Raw genomic sequence first — 16637 nt, 5'->3', positions numbered from 1 at the left:
GTCATCTCACCAAAAGTCTGATCCTGATGACCTAGATTGGTCAGGCAGTGCCGTTTTCACTCAGCTGGGTGTTCATCTATTGCAGTGTTCTCTGAAATAGCTCCGCTGCTGTTTTGCTCACTTTAATATTAATATTGAATCAGTTCCGTTAAGCATATGAGTAGGGATGATGTAGCTAAAACCTGACTAGGGCTTAGTGTTTTTGTGAATACTTAATTCAGTATATAATCATTTAGTCATTACCCCAGTAAGAAAATTACGTTTGATATTAAAAACTTGTTCGGTGTGCATCAGAGCAGTAACACTTGACTTTCAGTGGCTTTGGGGGGTTTTCTTACTCCTCCTCTCTCCTGCAATATTCATCTTATGTGTTCCTCCTGCCATTTCCACTGCTCTAGAGAATGAAGTGAATAGTTTAGCGGGCATGAATTAACTTGTCTGCCCAGCTGGCTGCTCCCAGTATGGGTGTGTGGGTCACCTTTTCTTATTTTGCCTCAGTGAACAGCATTGAGCTGCTTATTTTTCTCAAAAATGTGCAGGGATGTGAGTTGGTTGATAGGTCCAGAAGTTCCTGGATGGCAGTAGGTTTGTGCAGTTGTGACTTAATAGCGGTTTTCCGCATTTCCTTAAGAAAGCAAGCTCAAAACTAATTGCGGAGTACCTCTGTCTGCATCTATGACTAAGCTGGGCTTCACCTGGGGAGTTTTAATATTAAGTTTTGATCTGTGTAGTAGTATCTTACTGTTTGTACTATAGTATTTTTTGTAGGAGCCATGCTCTGAATTTAGGAAAGAAGTGACACAAACTTTGTCTCCTGTGCCGATAAACTCAATTCCATGGGCCAAGTGTTCTTTGCTTTCTGTTCTTTTTGAAGTCTGTTACTTGTTACAAATGTGTGTGCCAATAGTACAGTAATATTATTTTATTGGAATGATATATACTTTATTTTGCCTTGATAAAAGAAAGGGGGACTTGGACTGTAATGTGATTCCTTGTAGAAATGGCCAACTTGTATAAATAGTATAAATAGGCATCTCTTGTTCAGACATGTGCATGGTCACGGCTTGTAAGGATGGGCTGTTTGGGGGCAAAATGTTTAAAAGCTGGTGTTGCAACTTGGGCACTTAAATAAGGTATATTGGCTGGTTTGAGGCATGTTGCTTCCCAGTGAGGGGAAGACACTCGTCATTATTTCTGCCACTGCAAGCCTCCCCGTCTTTAGAAACATGCATTCCTCTGTGTTCCCCTTGATGCACTCAGGAGGAAGCTGCTTGAATTACTTAGGTATTTAACAAACAACACTGGGATTCTCCAGAGAAGTGACTTTTATGCCACACAGTCCTTGCATCAAATTTTCTGCAGCAGATGAGCCTAGGCTTATATGCTACTCTACTAAATTAAAACTTTTATTCAACAGTATCTTTAAAAATATTAATGCAGATGGAATTAGTTCAAGAAGTGAATTACTTGAACAGAGGATAGAAATATTCTTCACTAGAAAGGTTAGTGTTGTGTGTGTGTAGGAAATAGCGTAATATATTAGTACTATAAAATCCTGATGCATCCTAAGCCAGTATTTGCTGTGCATTTCCTGCTTACTAAGTGTACATGCCCCTAATGTAGTTGCTTGCAGTCATAGAAGAGCCTTGAAGGATCATCTGGTCCAACCTTTCATGGGAAAGGGAGCCTAGATGAGGTGATCTAGCACCCTGCCTAGCCACATTTTGAAAACCTCCAGTGATGGAGACTCTGCCACATCCTTGGGGAGGTTGTTGCAGTGACTGATTGTTCTTGCTTGTAAAAAATTTCTTTCTTATGTCGAGATGAAACCTCTCCTGGAATCAACACCTTCATACTCTTTGTGCTATAATGACACTGAGTGGAGGAGGAGGTAAAAAAGGGCATACAGTATCTTTTACATATTAAATAGTTATAGTAGAAACCAATTAGAATATACTTGCTTTCTTAAGGAAACTTCGACAACAGTCACTAAGTCACAACTGCTCAAACCTGTTGCCATCCAGTAACTTTTGGACCTATCAACCAACTGAAATAGAATGAGAATCTACCTAGTTTGATTTTTTCAGCAAGGCAAATTTGATAGTGAAGTTTGTTAATTTAAAAATTATTCTGTAGTACAGTGGAGTGAAAATTCTTGGCTGTTCCATCCTTGGAAAGAAACACAAGTAGAAAAAAAAAACAAGGAAATGATTTAAAAAACCCACCCAGTTTGTGGGTCCAGTGAGTAGATCTGGTTGAACCTGTAAGAACAGATAATCTGTGCCTCTTCCTGAGGGCTTCTCGAGAGGCTGCCCAGAGTGTTGTGGCAATATGTCTGTTCTTCGCTGCAAGTCCCGGGGCCTTCCCGGTAGCAGCAGACTGCTGGCATTTTTGTTTGTCATATGATTAAACTTTGAAGAACTCTTTCTGACACATGCCAGTCATACTGAATGATTGACATGCACTGGTCATGTGGCCGTGTAACTAGTCATGTTCTTATGTGACTGACTGGGTGTCTTTCATGTGATAATTAACACCTGTGGCTTTTATCACCTGGTGGAGGTGTCCCTTCGTGTGTGCTGGGTGAGCAGCTGGGTTTTACCCCTGTTCTGTGACCTTCTCAGAGGTTGCGCGGTCTGTTGTAGCTCAGACAGGACCTTAGCTGAAAAATATGTGGCCTCCAAAACGTAGCTGTTAACTATCTCTGGGTTATTGTCTTCTAGGCAAAATAATTTATTTGTAAACAGAAAAAAACCACAAACCCCTAACCCTCAAACATTTTGATTGTACCTTTCCCCTTTTGGTTTATGTTTACTTGGGGAATCTTGCCCTTCTTTCACTTCCTGAATTGTCACTCAGCAAGTGTCAGAAAATTGCAATGGGATGAAGTCAATTTATTTTTTTAAATTTTTGAAATAATGAAAAAAAATTAACACACACACCCCCACTCCCCCCGGTGAAATAGCAGTATCTGCTCCCTTTCCTTCTTCCCACAATTATCTGTTTAAGAATTTAATACAGGTAACTTTTGTCCTAATTTTTTCCCCTCATAATATTGCAACTGTGCAGCATTCCTATCCACTTTTTTGTTGGTGTTTGGCAGTGGTGATAATATGTGTACTGTGTCTTTGCTTTGTTTTTGTGGTTTCTAACTTTTTACGTTGCATAAATTAAGTTTGCCAACTGTCAGAAAATTGTGATACATGAATAGTTGCTAAATATGCAATAATTTGCAACCTAAGCTTTAGGCTATTTTACCTATTGTTTGTGCTTCTGTAATGTTTATGGCCATAGTGAGGATTTTGGCTCTACTTTGTCAGATACTGAAAGTGTACGTAGATCCCAGCTGCACTGAAATTTTTTTCTGTGGTGTATTTGTTTAATCTCTGCAGCTGTGGATAGGAAGGTGTAGTTGTTAACTAAAAGCAATACTTGCATCTCATTTAGCTGCAATGAAATAAAATTCAAGAGAACAAATAAGCCTGAATCCAGTCTTTATTTCCTCTGAATGGGTAGATGATTACTTTTGACATAGCACTAATGTTATTGTACAGTGATGCATTAGGAGGCGTTGCCAAGGTTGTTTGGGGGCTCTGTAAAGTGTTGCAGCGACTTCTTCTACACTAGTGATGAGATGCATAGGATGAGTCATGTTCCATTACGACTTCTGATGATCTACACAGCCTGATTAAATACTGAAATCTAGTAATGCAAAGCTTTTTCAAGAATTTGTTTTATGTTCTGTCTCTCTGTCAGATACCGTGCTTATGTGGAAGTGCCCCATGCCTGCTCTGCCGATGCTGCCCCAGTGGAAATAACTCCACCATTACTCGACTGATCTATGCATTCTTTTTACTTCTTGGTGTGAGCGTTGCCTGCGTGATGTTAATACCAGGCATGGAAGAGCAGCTGAAGAAGGTCAGGTTACTTCTTTGCTAACATGTTTAGTAGAACAAATGTCGCAGATAATTGTAAACAACATCTTGAAAGTATGGGCTTTATTGGGAAATACTTAATTGTGCTGCCACTTGTGCTTCACAGTCACCATTAATTTGATTGTAGATCAAATAAATGAGGAACTCGTGCGACAGTCACTGCATAGGTGAAAAGCACTAGTTAGAAATCAAGTCGTGCTGCTTCTTCAATAGCTCAGAACAGAAAAAATGAAATCTTGTATCAAACAAGAAAATATAATTTATATATGTGGCTTTTGTAATTATGTATTACTGAGGTGCTTGTATTTGTGGCACTTGATTAATTTTGATTGCTGTTAATAAAAGAATGAAAAATAACCACAGCCTAAGATGTCTTCTAGTTTCACTGTACTGTACTAGTTAAAATGCTATTTAAAGTCTGCAAATGAAGAACAAAAATATTTTTCACTAATGATAGTAGCATATTTTTCACTAAGCATATTAGGTAGTGCTTATAGGATTTTGCAGTTTATTAGTTATATGAAGATTCGGTAGTGCACGTAAAACTACAGAGTGTTAATTTGAGTTATAGGAGACCTTATAGGTTCATTGAACTCGGGTTGCATGTGCTTTGGTTCTGTTAGTCTTTGTTTTGCTGTCTTTATTTTTAGTAGATAGTAACTTCTGTTAGGTATGCTTTTGATTTTCTTCCCCTCAAATGATCCATCTGTAAATATTTATTTTAGTGTGGTATAGTAACCACATTAGAGCTTCAGTGAGAGCCATGTTAGTCACCTAGGAAAGAAAATTACAGCCTTCTGGAGTATGATGTGACTTCAGAAAGGTATTGCTTATGTCCTGGTAGTGACTGGAAAGGATATTCTCAGCTGTTTCATATGGAAGTTAGAGATACTTCTAACTGATTGTGATGTTATTTTTTTGGGAGAGGCTGATTCTGTTTTAAAGACATGTAAGTAGGCTGCCTTCTCCTAGCTGTGTCATGAACTTGATAATAACTGTCAAGTCAAATTTACCAAATCCCAGATCTTTTATTTATCTCTTGATTCATATCAACAAGTGAAAACTGCATTTCTGAATTTTCTGAATTAGTTCTGAAATTGTTAATAACAAAAAACCCCAAAAAACAACCACTGTTAATAAGATTTATTTTTGGTTTTGTTTAGAATTTGCCTATGTGGGATTTTTTTCCTTGAACGTGTTTAGTATTCTAGTTAGACGGTAACTGGCAACACTGCCCTTCAGTATTGTATTTTCTAGCAACGTTAATAATTGCATAATGTTACAATATTAATGAGTTGTCTATTAATAAATTGCTAATATGTATTTACTTGCAAGACACCTTTTACAGATCACTGAAGTATCTTGTATTTGTCACAGATTCCTGGATTTTGTGATGGAGGGATGGGAACAACTATTCCTGGTGTGCATGGCCACGTGAATTGCGATGTACTAGTTGGTTACAAAGCTGTGTACCGTGTGTGCTTTGGTATGGCCATGTTCTTCCTTCTCTTCTCCTTATTGATGATCAAAGTGAAGAGCAGCAACGACCCAAGAGCAGCAGTGCACAATGGGTGAGACACAGAAATGAGAACTGAGATGGGCATTGTGTGCATATGAAATACAGCTACTGTGAAAATAAAGCCTGGGGTTGATGCACGCTGGTCAAATTTACTGCTAGAAGTAGTTGCCCCCGTAAGCAAATAATTTTGTAGTAGCTAGAGGAGTGTTCTTGCTGTAGAGGGCATTCAAAGTTACTGGAGTTCTTAGACATGGCAGATTAATTTTTATAAGAGGAAAAGATACACATGGCTGTTGCTTTTCAGAGCCTGAATTATGATAGCGGATAATCTGCCCAGAGGTTTCCCAAGATTGGAGATTCTGCTTTTGTCCAAAGATGACAAAATTCAGAGATAAATAATGGTACTAAGTTTCATTCCACTGAGATGTTTTCAGCAAGTAGAAAGATTTAAAAGCCTCGTCCGTCCTCTAGGAATGACATTCCTCCTAACTTTGGTATTTGTAAGGGCTTGCTCTTTGCTGAACAGTTTTATTTTAAAGATGGTAAGTTACATGTGTGTACATATATATACCTGTATACACATGCACATAGATATATAACATATCTCTTTCCCCCTCTGCTATCTTTTCTTCAGTTTCCTCCTCTGCATAAAGAAAAGTGAGTTACGTATTTAGTTTCTGATCTTCCCAATAAATTTTTCTTTTGTATTTTATTATAGTTAAATAAATGGAAGATGAAGTGGAATTTCAGCTTGCAGGTTTACAAAAGCGGTACTTTTCATTCAGGCTCAGCCTATGTGTAAAGCAGCTTCTTGAAGCTGGGAGATGCGAATTTTTGTAGTAGCACTAAAAAGCGTAAAACCGTTTGTGTTGCCTAGTCTTGGTGGTCACAGTGATTGCTTAGACTACTACTTTTCCAAGGTGATTATATTTAACAGAAGTTATTAACAGCTAAGTCATAAAAATGAGGAAGTAATTTTATTTTATATTCAGTATAATAAGATTAAACACTTCTAGCATAAAATGAGGAAAAGATTCTTCAAATGATTTCTGTAGGGGAAAAGAAAATAATTAAGACTGAGCAGAATATTGCTTTGTTTATTCTTTTGTTTGTTTTGCTCTAAGTAAAAAGAGGCCAGGTACAGTATTAAGATGCATCAGCAGCAGTAACTCAGTTCAGCCTTTCCCCCCACTCTGCTTTGTTCAGGGGAACATACTTGTTACAAGCAAGAAGAAAATGGTTTGGGTACATTCTATGTCAACACCTTTTACATGAGTGGAATCTTTTTACCTAGGAGCACTGCTTATGTGTTTGGGATCATCTTGATACCTTTACCAATAGGACTTGTGCTCTCCAGTACAGATTTTGGTCCTATTTATGCAACCCATAGCAGTTTACTCTTCTTAGCCAGTCTAGTATCAGCACTAGGACAAAAGGAAAAATGGTAGACCATTAACTGTTACTGGTAAAATATTTAATAATGTTACTTCTAACACTTCTGTAATAACTAGTTGCTTCAGTAGTATGCATTACAGGTAACTTTATGAAAACCATGGCTTTTGATTTTTTGAAATTTTATGTATCTTCAGTAATGCTTTGCAATGTAATTTTTATGTCAGTGGTTTGAAATACTCAGAATATTAGGTTTTCCCTGGTATGTGTACTAACTTTTTCATGCTTGCATGCAAGTTAAGTTCAGGAATGTGGCCCAGTGCCAATGTTCACCCTCTTTCTTATGTAACAGCAGCCAGAATAGTTTCTTGGTTCAGGTTCATAATAATAAATAGTAATAGAAAAAAATAGATTATAACGTATTCACAGGACTGTTGTTGATTCTTACAGAATGCGTAGTAACTGTAGGTGTTATTTCACGAGTATTGTTTTTGGCTGTCATGCATGTTATACAGGTAGAGTGTTAAGATCCTTTAAAGTCCGGAACTAGAGATGAAATTTATACAAACTTGATCCTGTTCTTATTTCTGTAACTGAGAATGACATTGATTTAAAAAAAAAAAAATCCACACGTGGATTCAAAAACTAGTTTTAGTTTTAATGGTGTATGTATTACACTGTAAATGTTATAAGTTAATTCAGCTTTCAAGCTTGGTTTAGTCTCTATATCCCAGTGAATTAGTCCATTTTTCCTATATCCTGCATTTCTGTCATCTCACCGTTCCTTTCTACACAATTGGAGTTTGCTTCTGTGGCCACCATCACCTGTAACAGTGAGGCCTTTAAACTTGTTCAAAGTATGGGAAAAAATGGGAAGGGATAGAAAACCTGAAAACCGTGCAAGTGTTTGACATCGCGGGGTGTGGTGCATGTCTTTGTGCTATATTTGGTTTTGAAGTACATGTAGATGGTACCATGCTTATATTTGGAGCTGCCTCTGTCACTGTGATACGGAAAAATAGTCTTCACCTTCTTACAGTTTTGTTGGTGTAACTTCTTGATTTGAAGTTCCCTGTGCAGGGGGTATTTGTATACAGTCTGTATTTGGGGTGAGTTTGGTGAATCTTTGGTGGGAGATATTTCCTTTTCTGCTTTCTAGGAAACATCTGATCCATTTTGTTTGTCCATGACTGCGTAACTTTTACTGGAAAAAAAAGATCCAATGCTACTGCACTGGAAAGAGGTCTTAGAATTTGGTTGTGTCCTATCTGTGGAGTATAGATCCTTTGCTTTTGTTGTTGTGATAAATCCTCATCAGATGTAGATCTAAAGAGTCTGAAGTTAGGTGGGAAAAATCCAGGCTTTTGTACATCTTTCTGATGTGAAAGTGAAGGAAGTGAATCAAGACTGGTAGGGAACTCCAGCGTAATGTTTTCTGTCATTGTAGGCACCAGTCTGATCTTCTGCCTTTTTCGTTTTGCTATTAAGAACAGATGGTTTGGGGTTTTTTTAAAAGATTTTCTGATATGTGGGCTGTTCAATAATCTCACTGCTCTAGTTAAAAACCTTCTTAAAAAAACAAAAACGAAACCAAAAAACAAACAGCAAACCACAAAAAACTTACAATTATATTCCACGCTGGCTTCATTTGTAATAATATATCAGTGAGAAATCTCTGGGAAGTGTGTCAAACTCTGTGTCAGTCTAGCACAGCTTAAGCATAATTTTCTGGAGAACAAAAATCTTAGGCAGATAAAATAAGATTTTTTTCGTACTTCAAAAGAAGTGACTTAAGAATGAATGAATTAAAACAACTCTTAAGGTTGTGCATTTTGTGAACTTCTGAGTTTTTCTCAATTAGATGGGACTTCAGCAGCTGCCTGACTACTTTTTTTTTTTGTTTTTAATTAGATTCTGGTTCTTTAAATTTGCAACAGCACTTGCAATTAGTGTTGGAGCTTTCTTCATACCAGAGGGGCCATTTACGACTGGTAAGGGAATATTGTCTTCCACTGTATCATGGTGCAATCATAACTGGTTTTAAAAGAAAGCTAAGTGCGTGCTGATGTCTTACAGGATTTTGTGTTTTTTTTTTTTTTTTCCTTTTTCTATTGTAGCTGTGTAACTGTAGCACTTTTCTGTGTTTAGAGACATTAAGACACGGGGTGGTAAATTATCTGTGGTTCTGAAATGGTTTTGTTTTATTTCTCTTGTAGTATGGTTTTATGTTGGTATGGCTGGAGCATTCTGCTTTATTCTTATTCAGCTGGTCTTGCTTATTGATTTCGCCCACTCCTGGAATGAATCTTGGGTTGAAAAAATGGAGGAAGGAAACTCAAGATGCTGGTATGCAGGTAAAGGACTGTACTACAATCAAGTTTCAAATTTCATTTTACTTTGTTAAATAAGTTATTCACAGAGTAGTGCATTTTACCAGAGTGCAGAAGTATAATTTTCTCAAAGGATGTAGTTCAGCTCTGTCACCTTCCTGTCCCTTTGATGTCAAGTTAAATGGGGGGGGGGGACAGGAGGAGGGGCAGCAACGTCTGAGTAATAAGATCTAATCCCCGGGAGCCCGGGCATCAGTTTGTGATAGCAGAGGAGTTGCAATTGTAGGTTTTGGGTTGTTGTTTTTTTTTCCAGCCACAGGTTTTGTTACACCTTAGCTCCAATTAAAAATGAACTAACCTTTTATCTCTTCATGTTGCACATAAGCATCTCAAATAATTGTGGCCTGTATCAGGAATAGTGTGGCCAGCAGGAGTAGGGAAGTGATTGTGCCCCTGTACTCGGCACTGGTGAGGCTGAACCTTGAATCCTGTGTTCAGTTTTGGGCCCCTCACTACAAGAAGGATATTGAGGTGCTTGAGCATGTCCAAAGAAGGGCAACGAAGCTGGTAAAGGGTCTGGAGAACAAGTCTTATGAGGAGCGGCTGAGGGAACTGGGGTTGTTTAGTCTGGAGAAGAGGAGGCTGAGGGGAGACCTTATCACCTTCTGCAACTACCTGAAAGGGGGTTGTGATGAGGTGGGTGTTGGTATCTTCCCCCAAGTAACTAGTGATAGGATGAGAGGAAATGGCCTCAAGTTGCGCCAGGGGAGGTTTAGATTGGGTATTAGGAAAAATTTCTTTACTGAGAGAGTGGTCAAGCATTGGAACAGGCTGCCCAGAGAAGTGGTGGAGTCACCATCACTGGAGGCGTTCAAGAAACGTGTAGCCGTGGCACTTCGGGACATGGTTTAGTGGGCATGGTAGCGTTGTGTTGGTGGTTGGACTTGATCTTAAAGGTCTTTTCCAACCTTAATGATTCTGTGATTCTGTTTTCTTTCTGTCTGCCAGTTGGCCATTCTTTGAAGGTATATGCTGAGTGAAAGGCCAAGATAGTGAAGGAGACTACAAGTCATCTCACTGGAGAAACGTTATGTTAATTTTAATTAAACCTTTCACATGTGATAATTGAGGTGTTTCAAAAGACAGCACAGCTTGTCTTTGTGCCATGGCCACTTTACTCTTGAATGTTTTTAATAAGATGGAATTTGGAAAGAAGATACTTGGTTTTCCTTCTATTGGAGAAGTAGTTCTTCAGTTTCTTTTTTAAGCTTTTAGCCAAAGCGTATGTAGTGTAACTGTATTCCTTCATACATGTGCTTCTTGGTTGCTGTTAGAGCACTGGAGAATCAAGTACGGCTTCAGGCTTACCATTTATGGTGTTCATTCTTTTTAACACTGAGTATTGAGAAGAAGTCATGTCCTTTACATTCCAGTGTCCAGAGCTGCTCTTTAATTGTGATTGTATACCGTATCCAAAACCTGATAATCATGCAATATTATTTCAGTACTCTAATCCATTATTAACCAGTTTAACTCTGTTTTTGTCTCTTTTCACAGCTCTGCTGTCAGCTACTGCTGTCAATTATCTGCTGTCTCTAGTAGCTATTGTCTTGTTTTATGTTTATTACACTCATCCAGAAGGTTGTTCTGAAAACAAGACATTCATCAGTGTTAATATGCTGCTGTGTATTGGTGCTTCTGTAATGTCAATTCTGCCAAAGATTCAGGTATAGTTTTAATTCTGCTACCTTTTGAGGTTTTTTTTGTAGTATCAGTACCAGAAATAATCAGTCTCTGTAAAAAATCAGTCCCTATAATATAATCATGTCTGAGACCTTTTAATTGCCTAACTTTGCTGTTTTCTGACTACTTTGTATAGGAATCTCAGCCAAGATCTGGTTTGCTGCAGTCCTCTGTGATCACTATTTATACAATGTATTTGACTTGGTCAGCTATGACCAATGAACCAGGTAAGTGTAGTATATAGCAATATATGGGTTTTTGGGAAACCAGTTCAACAGTAAATTGTATCTTCACCTTTTTGCAAGGCAGTGTTAGAATGAGGTACTGCAGTGCGTACAAGTTAGAGGCAGGACTCACTAGTTTCTGTTCTCTCCCCCATCCCAGCTTTCTGTAGTAATACTGAAGAAATAGTTCTTCCAAAGATAACGTGGCTTTCACTTGCTCTTATGTTTATCGTATGGAAGAATTTCCACATGTTATTGGCAGGATTGCAGTATTCGAAAGCTTAGATTTTGCACATTACCACAACTCATCCAAGATGTCTAGGAGGTTCATCTCCCTACCAAGTTCCAAGTTTCTTACCTGGTGATTGAGATGTTACTGATTATATTTTTCCTAACTGCGAATTTTAAAAAATGTATTAATAAATGTTTGCAATGTTTCTTGTGTCTGAAAACAACTGAGCATCTCATTACAAAACATTAATTAATTAATTAAATTCATAAATTCTGGTGATTAAAATAAACTGCCAAATACTGATTTTGGTGTTTTTAATTGGGTCTCTGGCCCTTTTATCTTAATTATGGACAATCTTGTCTGGTTCTGTGTAACAGCATACATATGTGTCATATCTAATTCCTGCAGTAATTGTGGGGGAAATGAGATTGGCTGCTACTTTCAGCTGTTTCATCTGTGTTACCTGTGGGTGCTGTGGGTTGGGAACTATTGGTAATATGAAGCTGACTTTGTAGCATTCTTTTCCAACACTGCGGGTACCCCATCTGTAGACTATACGGTTGTCAAACTTGGTTTTCTAGGGGTAAAATTTCTAAAGCTTAATACACACAGTATTTTTATTTTGTTGTATCTAATTATATGAGATAGAACAGTAGAGCAGTTGATGTGTATCTTGCGTAAGTTTAAAATCCTTTATCTGCTCAAAAAGACAGATTTTTATGCCACATACTGTCAGTTGTCTGCTTTAGAGAGACTATAGGCTAAAATTAGGCTCAAAGCTTTTTTACTTCAGGGCTGTCGCAGTCACAAAGTTCCTTTCTATTACCGTGCAATCAGGGTGGAAATGTACCATTAAATATTTGTTCTGTTCTTGTTTTATGTAAGTTCTAATGTAACTTCTCCACAGATAGGCGCTGTAACCCAAGTTTGCTGAGCATCATTGGTTACAACAGCACCACCATTCCCACCCAGGGTCAGGTAGTTCAGTGGTGGGATGCACAAGGAATTGTAGGACTGGTTTTGTTTTTGCTGTGTGTTCTCTATTCAAGGTAAGATTCCTTTTAAAAAATCCCTATTAACTGGTATTACTTCTCATTGTCAGATACTAAATGTATTTATTGGGATAACTGTACTGTGTCCTTTCCTGTCAAATACAGCATCCGGACATCCAACAACAGCCAAGTGAACAAGCTGATGCTGACCAGTGATGAATCAACACTGATAGAGGATGGGATGCCCAGGAGTGACGGCTCCCTTGATGATGGAGATGGTGTTCACCGAGCCATAGATAATGAGAGGGATGGAGTTACTTACAGTTACTCCTTCTTTCATTTCATGCTTTTCCTGGCATCACTGTATATCATGATGACACTTACCAACTGGTACAGGTATTTATATTTGACAATATATTGTGTTAGTAATAAGCATACAAGATGCTACCTTTTGCTGGATGCAAGTTGTGTGCTGTGAGGAATGTAGGTCCTGAACAGGACTTCTCAAGGGAAGTATACTGTTTGGATCTATATTAATAGAGTCTTAAGTTAAAAATAAGTAAACACCAGGCCTGTGTCTCGTAGAGAGAGCTGGAAAAAGGAGAGGTAGGACATGTTACATTAGCAGGTCAAGGGAGGTGATCCTTCCCATCTACTTGGCACTGGTGACACCACACTTGGAGTGTTGGGTCTGGTCCTGAGCGCTGCAGTACAGGAGACACGGACATACTGGAGAGAGTCCAGAAAAGGGCCAGAAAGATGGTAAAGGGACCAGAGCATCTTTCATAGAAGGAAAGGCTGAGGGACCTGGGACTGCTCAGCTGGGGAGGGGAGGAGAAGGCTCAGGGGGATCTTATCAGTGTGTATCGGTACCTGAAGGGACAGTAAAAAGAGGACAGAGCCAGGCTTTTTTCAGTGGTGCCCAGTGGCAGGACCAGAAGCGATGGGCACAAACTGAAACCCAGGAGGTTCCCACTGAACATCAAGAAACACTTTATCACTGTAAGAGCAACCAAGCACTGGCACAGGTTGCTCAGGGAGGTTGTGGAGTCTCTGTCGCTGGAGATATTCAGAAACCTCTGGCTGTTTAGCTGGGTCTAGGTGTCCCTGCTTGAGCAGGGGATTGGACAAGACAACCTGCAGAGGTCCCTTCCAAACTCAGATATTCTGTGACAGGGTCTGTAGCAGAAGGAAGGAAGGTTGTCTGCTCCCTGAAAAAGTTCTCACAATAAAATAGTCCTTTTATGCATGAATTGTTAACGCAGATAGTCTTTCTACCATGTACATTTGCTAATATTATGTTAATAGCCTGAGCAGATGTTCTTCAGAATTAAAAAAAAAAATATGGCCCCTAATATTAAAGGACAGTTTGTATCAAAATAGCAAAACTAGAAAAATGTTTTCTTCGAAAATAACTCTTAAATACTTCTGCTGTGGATTTGATTTGTGGCCCTGCTTGAGTCAATATGACATCAAGATTACAATTCTTCTAGGTGTTGTCTTTTGGCAAGGTAGGATGTGTTACTTGTATCTGTAAATGCCATCCATTTCCTGCCTTTCCACAGATTTGCTTTATGGATTCCTTGTAATTACTTCTGCTTCTTGACAGCTTCTCTTACTAAGTATTTTTGGGCTGCTGTTGCTTTCCACCTTCTTGTGACACCAACATAAAAATGGTGGTTTTGTACAGATTGGTGTGAACTGCCAGGAAGAAGAAGGGTAAAGGAGTCCTTTGAGGTGTGGAGCTGAAGTGAAAATGATCTACTGTGGGGTAAAAAAAAAAAAGGGTTGGAGTGGCTTACCACACAAGTATGTCATACTGAAACAAAAACTGAAAGCAATCTTATTTCTTTTCCTTCTTTCACAGTCCGGATTCTTCTTATGAGACAATGACCAGCAAATGGCCGTCTGTCTGGGTGAAGATATCTTCCAGCTGGATTGGCATCGTGCTGTATGTGTGGACTCTGGTTGCTCCGCTGGTTCTTACAAACCGTGACTTTGACTAAGCCGCGCCGCTCTCTAGGGAGACTGTGTTAGCTTCACCATGTCTTTGAAACATGTATTCCGGAGAATAGCGCAGTTGTAAATACGTGTGTGTGCACGTGCTATCCGTGTAGTATACCCTGCTTTATTCTGCACGATTACCTTGAATCATGTCTCTTGTCATTTCACTAAATGACTTTTTCTAGCTGAGCTTAAGTGACAGTTGCTGTAATGATGATTTTCATAGGACTACTCCTAGATTGAGTGCTTCAGGAGCATTAGATATAAGATGGAGACTTTTTGGAAGTAGGTTTCTTTCCCCCCTCAGTTGTGTTAAATAGTCGTAGGGGGGAAAAAAAAAAAGTGCAAGCATTAATTAGGGTAAAGAAACAGTATTAGATCAGGCTTTGCAAGCAAAGGAGGGACTGCCTTTGATCCCTGTTGCCTTGATTCCAAAGTAAGGCCGAGTAAGTGTTGTCAGACTCAGAATTGTGCGTGTTGCAGCACGCTGGCATCTCACAGTGTTTTGTCACTAAATGCCCAACCTTTCCCTGTATGGGGGCAGTGATACCTTCAGCACAGACATTAACGGGGCAGCTTGTGCCTGAAGCTGCAGAGGAGCTGATGTCCTCCCTGGTGCTGTTGGGTCGGATGTGTCCCATTGCAGACAGGAGGACAGACACTCTGGGGTAAAACATCCTGCTATTAGATGCTCAGAAGCATGTTTTTAAGGCACCTGTTTACAATGTGCATCTATGTATTGCTAATTTTTTTTAAAAAGTAGTTTGGATGGGATAGCTGTGCTGTAATTTATTGCTGTTTTGTGTGCCACTTTCTTTCTTGGCTAAGCTACAATCACAAGAGTTTGCAAGGAGCTGAGTGGTGAAAACTGTGTAACCCCTTTAGAGGAATTTTTTGAGTATTGTCATTAAAAAAGAAGTGGGGGGAAAAGAGCACTGAAATTGGAGTAACTAAAGGAAGCTTGCATTAACTGAGGCTTCAACAAAGGTGCTTCTTCATATATTTGGGGCTCTAAGTTTTGAAATCTTTTAATGTATTCAGTATTTTGCTTGTTGTCCATTGCCAGAGATGGACTGGAGCCTAGAAAGTCTAAATCTAGGCATGAGGTAAGGCATTAATTTCCTTGATTGAAATACTGTATAGTTCCTGTGCAGTTACGAAATCTTAAAGGCTTCTGTGCTTGGTGCTTTGTCACTGAAGTATGTGAGCTGCATTATTTGTATCTGTTACTTGCTGCAGCTGGAGACCAGAGCAGCCTGATTGGGAGTGACCCTAAAGCCTTTAGCAGATGTCATGCTGCTGTTACTGTAGTGTTGATACTGTTATACTTCCTGTTGCTAATTATTCTCTAAGCTTTTGTTTTAAATCTGCACCTAAACACTGACATTTACTGCAGAAGTCTGCCATGTCAGTCGAATGTGAGATGGTAATGGAAGGATTAGGAAAGGCTTGTAATAACTTGGAATATGTTCACGTTACCTTATTAATAAATACATTTGGATGAAGATGTCCAATGACTTTTTGTCTTGTACTGCTGCCACCTGTGGATAGTGCATGGTTTTGTGTTGTACTCCCCTCTTCTGGTCCTGGGATGGCTTTTAGCATGTGTCATCTGAGACACAACAGCTGCCAGTGCTGCAGAATATACCTGTAAGACAGGTAGTTCCTGGCTCTTCTGGGCATCACAAGTAACCCTGTGTGGTTTTCTGACAGTTCTTCCCTCTGTGCTCTCTGCAGCCATCGCTCTGACAGCAAGAAGGTGCCTCGCATGTGTCTCCTCTGCCTCATATTGCACCTGTGTGTTAAGTCTGGGTAACACCCCTGAATAGCGGTTTTAATACATCAGTTCCTGAGTCTTGTAACAAAGAACTAGTCACTGAATGAGGAAGGCGGACAGCTGTCTTTCTTTATGAATTCAGCTCCTTTTACAAGTGGCTAGACTAGTCCTTTAAAAAAAAAGGAAATTTTGAATACAGCACCAGAGTTGTGGAAAGTGCATGGATGAAGTCACTGAAACCCAGTTTCTCCCTTCACTGGAACATCTTACACACTGGAGCTCTTCAAAACTCAGCTTTGAGAGGAGAAAACTTTTATCTTTGGTTGGTTACAGTTTAACTTCCTGTTTATAGTAAATCAGGAACTCAGGGCACTATGACTTAGTTAAAAGTGCATCAACAGCACCTTCACCTCATATTGCAGTTAACACCTTGGGCACATGGGTGTGTGATGCAGTGACACCATGGTCACATGAACAAACATGGCAGGC

The 16637-nt window shown here is 39.2% G+C and overlaps 1 protein-coding gene across 1 annotated transcript; it reads left to right on the top strand.

Moving 5' to 3' along the window:
• The first annotated feature begins 3744 nt into the window (after positions 1 to 3744).
• Positions 3745 to 14720, top strand: SERINC1 (serine incorporator 1). The gene is made up of 9 exons (XM_010293058.1): positions 3745 to 3918; positions 5313 to 5506; positions 8758 to 8837; positions 9063 to 9200; positions 10734 to 10903; positions 11056 to 11146; positions 12283 to 12424; positions 12533 to 12763; positions 14235 to 14720. The coding sequence occupies exons 1-9, from the start codon at positions 3883 to 3885 to the stop codon at positions 14371 to 14373; spliced, it is 1221 nt and encodes a 406-aa protein (XP_010291360.1). The 5' UTR covers positions 3745 to 3882; the 3' UTR covers positions 14374 to 14720.
• Positions 14721 to 16637: the final 1917 nt, after the last annotated feature.

The sequence above is a fragment of the Phaethon lepturus genome, unplaced genomic scaffold, assembly GCF_000687285.1.
Source record: "Phaethon lepturus isolate BGI_N335 unplaced genomic scaffold, ASM68728v1 scaffold15318, whole genome shotgun sequence".
NCBI lineage: Eukaryota > Metazoa > Chordata > Aves > Phaethontiformes > Phaethontidae > Phaethon > Phaethon lepturus.
This window is presented reverse-complemented; position numbering and strand designations above follow the sequence as displayed.

Bases quoted from the DNA above. Each gene is read 5' to 3' on its own strand.
- SERINC1 (XM_010293058.1), top strand. From the start codon at position 3,883: ATGTTAATACCAGGCATGGAAGAGCAGCTGAAGAAG. The intron at 11,147-12,282 runs GTAAGTGTAGTA...ACTTCTCCACAG, and splicing joins AGCTATGACCAATGAACCAG to ATAGGCGCTGTAACCCAAGT. The intron at 12,425-12,532 runs GTAAGATTCCTT...TGTCAAATACAG, and splicing joins CTGTGTGTTCTCTATTCAAG to CATCCGGACATCCAACAACA.